The following is a 9,840-nucleotide window of genomic DNA, read 5'->3' as shown; positions in this document are numbered from 1 at the left end:
CCATGGGCTTGAAACGTCGCCTGGGAAGTGCTCTACGATTGCATTTACAAGGCGCGACATGTCACGCTATGTGTTACAGGTTGCAAGCACTCCCGTATCTTACATCACAAAAAGTCAGAAGTTTCTGGGAGCTACAATTTACAGGCTTAAGGACGCGGAAGCCCCATGTCAAATACTTGAAAGAGAACGTTTACTATTTTGCTAACCTTTTTCGCATGATTTGCGATAGCGTACTTTCTAATGCTCTGTTTGCGCTCTTATATTCAGTCTTAGTCTCTCCCCTCGAAGCAGAACAAAATCCAGAACATTCATGATAAACTGCTGCTGTAGTGGCATGAAGGTCCTTACTGAATCAACTCAATAATATTACGACATGTCTGGCAACGGAAAGGGGCTCTAACTGACAGTGGAAGGACTACTGCCCGAGCTCTCTCTTCACAATCAGCCCGCGAAAGCCGTGGATGGGGAATGCGAGTGCCCCGGCCGTCGCGTCCCATCGCTCGGTGGCCATTCATCAGGTACGGTCTTCCTCATTCCAAACCGCCAAGCTACGCTGCCAGGTTCCCGTTTCCGGACCACTGCAGTACAGTAAAAAGCATCGGGCAATCTGTCCATGCCCTGACCTGAGCAAGGTGACCTCACGGACCTGATTTCATTCTCTCTTCGCTGCATTTTCTCAATTCCTTACAGACGAATACAGTGCTAACCACTGCGCTCCTGCGGCATTATCGGCGACAACACTACAGATGAAGCAGTGCCGCGCTCATTCACAATGATAACACTGCGTGTAATCTCTTCAAATCTATGCAGTTGGCCAGAACAGGTACAGCACGGCTACTTTGTTTATTCGCTCGTTGCGCCAGGCTGCCACAGTTGATTTCACTGGTCTTAAAGAACTATTATCTGCAGCCAATGCTTCTGTGCGGGTTAAACTGCCTCCCAGACTGCCCCATTTCGAAGAATATTTGCTGCGTCGTTTGGTTGTCGGAGGTTCACGAACGCTGAAACTTCAGGAACGCTTACGCATTCCTTATCTGAATGGTTGATAGCGCCGCATTCTAATATCCCGAATGAAATGTCGGCATCTACACTAGTCTCAGCTGCCTATAAACAAACATTTTTTTACGGAAGAAAGGACCCTAGGTCCTTGTCGCGGAACTAATATATTCAGAAAGCCCTTGGAGCACTACTGCGGTTTTTAGGGACGCCTGGATGCTGCGACCGTCTTTCTCTGAGAAAGTGAACGTTCCTTTAGGTGCGTGTGCACATTGACTGTTTTCCTTCCTCCTTATATCTTGTCCCCTCTTACCCCAAAACCCCACTTCACCGCTCTCAAGTGTAGTGCATTCAACTCGAAGGTATACTGTGGATAACCTTCCTGTATCTCCTTTTGCGTTTATATCTCATGCTCTCCAGCGATAGTTATGAATAGATTTCGAACAACAGAATAATAATAAAAAACGGGTTCTAGTTGCCTTTTCGCAGATATAGCTCTTTTGTGTTCGCAACACGTGACCAAACCAGCTCAACGTTCTCTTGAACTCTTCCATACTTTTCGGCTCCCAAGACCCTGCGAACAATGCAACAAATGGGAATTCGACAGTTTGTATGTGAGTGCATTTTATTCCAAGAATTGTTTTGTCGTGGTGACCAAATTGAGCTAAATAACAACCTGAATAACATATTGAAGTGGTGGAAGGAATGGGGGATGATTGTTAAAACCGGCAAAACTGCCTTCTTCCTTATTACGGGTAAAAAAACACCTATGTCCTGTGCTTACAACCTTGGTTCGTCGTCGCTCAAAAACGTTGATAATTACAAATACTTGGGTGTAACGTTACCAACTAACGTGTCTTGAAATATGCATGTTAATATTTGCGCTACTGCCTTTCGAGAGCTCTGCTTCCTAAAGCATAAATTTAAACCCCTCCAGAAATGTTAAGCTACTCTACTGCTATTCATTAATCAGTCTCAAATTGCAGATACGCCAGTACAGTTGGAGACCGATATAGTCAACTGAACAGTAAGTGTTTCTAAAGAGTACAGTGAAAAGCAGTCCGGTTCATTTACAATTTACAACACATTCTCACGATCTGACTCTCCATCAGAAATAATAAAAGCCAATCACAATCCCCTTCTCAAAACACGTCGAGAACAGTTTACAACTGACTTCCTTTCAATGCTTCTTAATCAAGAACTTGCCATAGACCCATAATGTATTTCTAACGCTGAATAATCTGACCCATGAGGCCACCATCAGGCATAATTCCTTAACACCTCATTTTGCTAGAGCTGACACTTATAATGTTTCCAGGCATATCCAGGCAGCTCATTAGTTTCTGTTACCACTCCAAAGTTCCATTGTTGTACGATTTCACACCTCTGTTATGGAAGAGCTGTTATTACACTAATCTGGAAAATGGTTCCATTGCGGCTTTTTGTATTATGTCTGTAACTTTTAAACTGGCCGCCTGCTTGAACCCAAGGGTCTGCAGTATGTAATAAATAAATATTCTGTTGGGTGGATGTCACAGAATCCATGCTGGCTTTGTACAAAAAGGCAAGTTGGGTCAATCTCAGTTGCGAGCTATATTACTATAATATTCCCTTGCCTTCCAAACACCGCATGGAACAGGCTCAAATTGTCGCCTCTCGTCATGGCCACGAAAACAAGAAACCAGAGAAATAAGCGGCCAGCTACATGGATGAGGGATCTGACTCCCCTCCTGCCGCAGATTTTTGTTGCGTCTGGAAGACTCCGTGGCTAGCTTTGTGATTCTCAAAAGAGGAGATGAGGAATGTGTGTGCGAACTCTGGGATCTTTTCTCCACTGCCCTTACACACGCTTCCAAACAAGGGAACGACACAGAAACTAGCGCTTACAGGGGGAACGATCATTAAGATATTGGGACGTGTCAGTCGGAAATTGTGCCTGAAAAACGGTCAAAGGAGAAGTCTGTTTCGGTTGAAACTGTGTGTCTGACGTGTGTGACCGTGTGTCGCGTAAATGAGAATACCGGCGTGTCATTCCCTTTGTAATGCAGCGATGTTCGACTGGGTTATGCAGTACAGTGGCTCTAGAATACATCGCGGCGGCTTGAAGACGCTACCAGACAAACTGACCATCGTCTCTTTTTCGTTCTCGCTTATTATTATTTGTTCTTGCTTCTTCTTTTTCATGAATATGTACCAACTCCCCAAAGAACTTACCTAACCCAGTTGATTTTTTGTGCAGTACTGCAACCGTGCACAATAGATGAGGGACACAGCAGACCATTCGAGACACGGGGTCCACCAGCGCGGCCTCCGAAACTCGCGCCCCGGTGCCCGAGCTCTCGCGGCCGTAGCCCCGCGTTTCCGGCGGCGGCGCTGGCCGCGGAGCCGGCGAACGAGGGCGCGCCGAGCGGTAGCGGCAGCGTCCGCGGGGGCGGCAGTCGGAGCAGCCACTTCCCGCGGGGGGGTTACGCGCTGGAATCGCAGGCCGCAGCCCACCAACCCAACAGTCCGCCGCCGTGTCTACTCCCTTTGCCCACCACCTCACGGCCTCCTCCGCCCCCGCACCACCGTCCCCGTCGGCATGTGAGCGACCCCCACGATGCTGAGCCTGGCCCGCCCCGTCGAGCTCCGCCGGGTGCCGCGCCTCAGCCGACCCCACGAGCCCAGCGAGGCGGCCACCGGCGGCGGCATGGGGTAGCGCCGCCACGGCAACGCCGGCCTGCCTCCAGCGTGTGTGTGCGTGCGCTCCGAGCCACGAACTGCACGGAAGAGCGCCCCGGAGCCGCCAGCCAGCTCAATGCGGCGCTCCCCAGGACGCCTGGCTGTTGCAGGTGAGAAGACCGCGTGCTCGTCCAACAGCCCCCCCACCCCCCCGAGCCGAGCCGCAGTGGCCAGCCACGTGCCTGCGTCGATCGCGCGCGCGCGCGCCGGCACCGGGGCGGCGCCAGAGATGCACGCGTGCCCCGGCAACATGCGCGGGCCCGACAATGGCTAAGAGTCATACCGCAACCCTGTTGCTGTCTGGCTTGTAGCTCGCGTACACACGACACGAGGAGCGTCTGACTCAACGCGGCAAAGGCGGCAGCACTCTGTGCGTGTCGGCGCTCCCGTTCAGCGAAAAGCGAAATCGCGAGCGATGACAAGCCCGTTTCGCCGAACAAGGGCCACAGTAGCAGTTTTTACTGAGTACGTACAACAGAGGAATTTCTCACTGAAAGGCTTAAAAATAAATAAAGACGATAAACATTTTCGTCGCTCCCTGTTCCTTAAGGAAAAATCACCGCTCTTTGTTTTTATCCCTGTTAGTTTTTTTTCTTTTTTTTTTCTCGACACCAATACGTTAGGAAAACATGGCAGAAGAGAGATAGGCGGATTATACAAAAAGTCAACGCCGCTCATACAGCGGACACTTAGAACATCCAAGCTGTTCGTACGCAGTGTGAGTCGCAGATCATTCTTGAGAATCGCGAAAAAGCTCAGTTTCCTGGCGCGCCTTTATGAATATTAATGGGAGCTCGGAGCCCCTGAGAATGGCACAGTCTACGCGTCCAGATGAATGAACCGAGCGCACGGTGTAATTTAATGTCCGAGTTTCTTGCGAAATTCACTTTATCTTACACAAACAGAAGCGAACGTATACGTGCATAGTATAAAGTATACTTCAATTCTGTTCGCTTGACCAAGCTACTGGTCGCATTCCTATATTAGGCTTTGGGTGCGCTGGGGCTGCCCTATTCGAACAATAGTTCGAATGGGAGAGCGTCATTATAAAGAGACAGAAGTGACATTATGTGCGCAAACACTGCTTCACCGTAGAAACCGTGGAAGTTAAAAAAATAATAATAATAAAGCGGTGCACAAGCAAAAACAGCTACTGCTTTACATGAACTGTTCATATTAAGGGCGTTTCTTCCGCAGCGTTATCACTTCGTATCATGGACGCTAGTTGGTAGCTCCATGTTCGCGCGACTTTTCCCATAGCGCACGTATATTAATATGCGAGCTAAACTCACCGATGTTCTTACAGGGGCATATCTCTGTGCCCAATCTTTTCAAGAAATAACTTTCGACACGAATGGAATCTCTCGACGGTTGTTTCTTGCGAGAACCAGATAGTTGTCACGACGCTTCACATCGGTGCTGCCGAGCGTACAAAGCAAACTATTACCAAAACCTTGGGAGATCTCTGTCTCCATTTGTAGTTGCTGCTACCTGCAATGGCAAATAGCCACCTTTCGCAGCTGTTGACCCCTGAATTATCTTTGAACGCTTCAGCGACTCCTACTAACCGGGCCATATTATTTGCCACCGCCTTCGTTCCTTCGCTCATATTCATCCACAGCTTCTTTCTTCACCATATACTACTACATCGCGTTTCAGCAATTACGATTTTACCAGTTTTGGTCAGCGCGAGCTATGCTGCGTGAGCGTATTGCCCGTCGTTGCCTGCGAAGTATGCGCGCATGACCTACCACGTCGCGCAAGCACGCTACAAATCCTACACAAACTGCCGAGCGCGCAAGTTGTGCGAGAGCTCAGTGGTACAAGGTCGTCGAGCTCCCAGATTCATATCAGAAACTCTGATCCTAAACGTTATACGCAGCTGTAGCTATCCTGCATGAGTTCATTTCCTGCCGGTGTATCCGAAACCAAAGTACATGCTGAAGCGCCCCCAATCTCGCAGTCTGCTTCGCCCAGGCTACAAAATCCGCTAAAAAGCTGCAAGCGCTAAAGTTACGCATGTTACGTAGACTCTAGATCGGTGTCTAGGCCGTAAGGCTCCGAGCTTCATATTGCCGCGGTGACATGGGGTGCTATGACGTAAAATGGTTCCAAACTGTTTTGATTCCAAACTCCTGACGTCAAATTTATGCAACCACCGATGCAAGCATCGGGCGGTGACCCTCAGCGTTGTCTGAACAACTGAATCAAACGCTCTCCTCGTTTGTAGGAGGTCACCTTTGTTCGCTTTCAAAACCAATAAGATTGTCTACGCTCAGGGTGGTGCCGGCTTCTGCGATTGCTCGGTTTCGCCTTACTTAGCTTGCGGTGGCTGGCCGAAAATCGCGGCGGCATGCAACGGAAGGATAAGAATGCCGCTAAAACGGATCCTCAGCAGAGTTGGCAGAGCGATGTCGTAGGCATGCCGCAAGGGCTCGATAATGTTTTACTGCCACGCAAATAGGTTTATCATGCGCAAATAAATACATGCTCACCGGCAAGTGCGAATAGCGAGGACCTGAGTGATCGGCGGGCAGCCATATTCGATTCCTTTCGGAACGGGGCAGTCCGTGGCTATTCAGAAAAAATGCTTTTTTTTTTCGCGTACACGTCACTTTGACGTGGTGAGATTTAGCGGTTTTGTGAGGTCGCCTGACAGGCAGGCGAAGTGGGCGTAGCCAGAAAACGTTGGACCAATAGCAGAGGGCTAATGGTGAAAAGGCGTCGGATCAGGAATGATTATTTTTCTTTTGTGCGCTTTAGTCATGCATGATCAGTCTGTACACGTTATATCAGATGGGGAGCTATCGCGGTTTTCGTGACGTCGCGTGACAGACAGGCGAAGTTGGGAGTGGCCCGAAAATGTTTTGACCAATCGGGGAGGCTGATTTCAGAAATTGGAATCAAAACAGTTTGGAATCATTTTACGTTATAGCGCGCATGATTTCAATTCCCAACGGCGGCGATGGTGTGCGACTGTTTTCTTTTATTATTCTATCCGCCATGACTTCGGAGCCACTCTGCTGCAACGTCAGTGACGCGCGCTAGCCAATCCACTGACGCCTGTTCTGGCCACGCCATAACTGAAACCTTTTCCAGGGAAAAGCGTCTGTTAGCCGTAAAACAATTTGGAGCGTACGAAGCAGTATCCCGACATAAGGCAGCTGCCAGAACCTTGGTCTAATTTCTCATAAACAACCACCCCAAATGCAGGTACCATGAGGTAGATTGGTCCATTTTCATTCATTTTATGGAACACCTGCTAATCCGGCCCCTTATAGACGCCTGGATCGATTTGCTCGATGGTTCTTCAGAGAGTCTCTTTCAGCGAAGAGAATTGGATTCTTTCGACTTACATAATCTGTGACGTCATAATCTGTGGATCAGAGAGCAAACGGGGATAGCCGATATGCTAGTTGACATTAAGAGGGAAAAATGGAGCTGGGCGGGCCATGTAATGCGTAGGATGGATAACCGGTGGAGTATTAGAGTTACAGAATGGATACCAAGAGAAGGGAAGCGCAGTCGATTGTGACAGAAAACTAGGTGGGGTGTTGAAGTTAGGAAATTTGCAGGCTCAAGTTGGAATCAGCTAGCGCAAGACAGGGGTAATTGGAGATCGCAGGGAGAGGCCTTCGTCCTGCCGTGGACATAAAATATAGGCTGATTATGATTATGAATCTGTGACAGTGTACGGACCTCAAAAGTACGTAAAAGTATCTCTCCTATCTTGCAAACTCATCTAGCGTCACGAAGGTAACGCACGCAGCCCACTTCTATATGATAAAGAAATTTCGGTCACTGACCATGTCAAGGTGAAAACAACAGAGACGTTTCGGGACGGCGTGTACACGTCGACAATTGCAGTCACCGCATCGATTGGGAAAACGCTGCTATAATTGCTAAGGAAAAGAATCCGATGAGGCGACTCTTGTTAGAATCTTTATTTATTCAAACTACGGACAACAGTATCAACAGGACTGATAGAAATCTGCCTGCCAACTACACCCGTTCTCTACGTCACATTTTAGCATAAAAACGACTTGCGGCTCTTGCCCGCTTTTAGTGTGATCAAGGAACCCGTACGGGTCCCGAAACGTCTCTGTTATTTTTACCTTGACTTGGTCAGTGACCGCAGTTTCTTTATCATCATGTTACCTGACCAGACGAATTTTCGTCGAACTCTTGACTACACTTCTATAGTGAGAGAGAGAAACGGGGTGGGAAAGGCAGGGAGGTTAACCCGAAAAGATCCTGGTTTGCTACCCTGCACTGGGAGAAGCTTGGTAAGGGGAAATGAAAGACGGAAAGAATAGCAGAGAGAAAACGCAAAGTCACGAAAAAAAGAAAGAAATAAAGGAGGTTGGAAACATCCGTGAGAACTATAGTCTGTCGGATAGTCCACTCGAACGCAAGAACTTAAAAGAGTACCTTGACTGACTTGTTATGTGACGACTGTATAGGCCGGCGTCCCAGGACTGTCTGCTCCGAAAGCGGCCGGTCGTCAAGACGCGCCAGGGCGGTCGCGGTCGCGCACACAGGCGACTGCCTGTGTGCGCTGTATCGGGGACAACGGAAAAGAACATGTTCGATAGTTTCCTCGCTGTTGCAGTTGACACACGCAGCACTATCTTCCCTTTTGATGCGGAATGCAAAGGATTTGGTAAAAGCGACGCCAACATTACACTGAGGCTAATGACCTGCTTACTCCGAACATTTCAAACAGACTTTCCCAAACAGGAACAGGCATTGTTTAGGGTGACATAATACCTATGCACATTTCGCTCGTTGCAGGCGCTGGATATGCATTCAGCGACGCTGGAGCTATCGGCAAGAAAATGTTGAAGCAACCTGCCGCTTTAACATCTACCGAAGGCGCCCAGGAGCGCTCAAGTGTTCGAACCAAGAACAGAAAATTCAATAACATAAGCTGCAGTTAGCGGTGTTTTTGTCTTACTGCCATCAGACACAAATGTTTTCTAGCAGTCTGTGTTAGAAGACCTAGTGGTCTGTCTCATGCACAAAAGCCATCCGAACATGTTCCGGACATTCCGCGCCTTTTTTTAGCGTGCGTGTGCTTTCCCGCGATGTGACTCGCTTCGGGCACAGCTTGGCAGCTAGTTGTATGAGTGCCATGTGATGGAGACATTAGGCCGAATGCACAAAACTTTTTGTTCGCAAGTGCTGCTTGCCTCTGGCCAGCCGCCTTCGCTAATAATATGACCAACACGACGATTGGCTGACACCTGTTTCTACGAGCAGTTTTAGCGTAAGAACGTTTTTGTGCATCCGGCCCATTGTACCTACCGGCCTCCTTCCACTCATTTCTTTTTCTTTGCGGTTCACGGTTTACTGCAGAACCGAACAGTCAGAAATATAATTTACAGACATAGAAAGTACTAAGAAATAATAAATTAGCGCAATATTAGTGCTGTCAATATACAGTGATGTTATATGCACTGTCGCCATTCGGTAGGTCAAAAACTTATTCTTCCCGTGTTGATCATAGCGAGGGGAATATTTAGTGTGGCAGACTATGCCATCATTATTGTACACAAAAGTGCCGGGAAGTCCTCAGACACTGTTGCCTTTTTATGAGCTATAGCGTCTACCGAGAAAATTAGCATTTATGCAGGCCATAAGTGCCAGAGCGGAATTCACAGAACGTGTGAAAGAACTCGCACACAAGTAAACATTATCCGGTTGCCCTACCAGGATGAATACACGCAAGTTGTTACATTTATAGCGATAGTAACTGCTTCGCTGAAAAAAGCGCATTACATAGCTGCCTATATAGCAGCCTTATTTATTTATTTATTTATTTATTTATTTATTTAAAATACCTTACAGGCCAGAAAATGGGCATTGGGTAAGGGGAGCTTCAAAATTTTACATAGTATAAGGAGCATACAATTATACAAATCATAAGAACTCGTTGTTAATAATGACACAACGAAGAATCAAGTTTACACAAAATCGAAAATCCTCAGAGCAAGATAGACAAAAATGCAGACAAGAAGCAATGCAAACAAGAAGTTAATTAAAGTAAGAAATGCGTGTTTATATCGTGACGGAATTTTTCTTTGTCAGCTTCAGCTTGATGATGTACAGGCATGTCGAAAA

General features: G+C 47.8%; 1 protein-coding gene across 1 annotated transcript in view; it reads left to right on the top strand.

Annotated features, from left to right (window-relative positions):
* The first annotated feature begins 3,448 nt into the window (after positions 1-3,448).
* Positions 3,449-9,840, top strand: part of LOC119436074 (neuropilin and tolloid-like protein 2) — a 396,223-nt gene continuing 389,831 nt past the window's right edge. The window contains exon 1 of the mRNA XM_037702821.2: positions 3,449-3,827. Within this exon, the coding sequence (XP_037558749.1) occupies positions 3,794-3,827 (34 nt within the window). The 5' untranslated portion in view covers positions 3,449-3,793. The remainder of the gene's footprint in view (positions 3,828-9,840) is intronic.

This window comes from Dermacentor silvarum, chromosome 1 (genome assembly GCF_013339745.2).
Source record: "Dermacentor silvarum isolate Dsil-2018 chromosome 1, BIME_Dsil_1.4, whole genome shotgun sequence".
Classification (NCBI taxonomy): Eukaryota; Metazoa; Arthropoda; class Arachnida; order Ixodida; family Ixodidae; genus Dermacentor; species Dermacentor silvarum.
The sequence above is the reverse complement of the archived record's forward strand: the minus strand, read 5'-3'. Positions and strand labels throughout refer to the sequence as shown.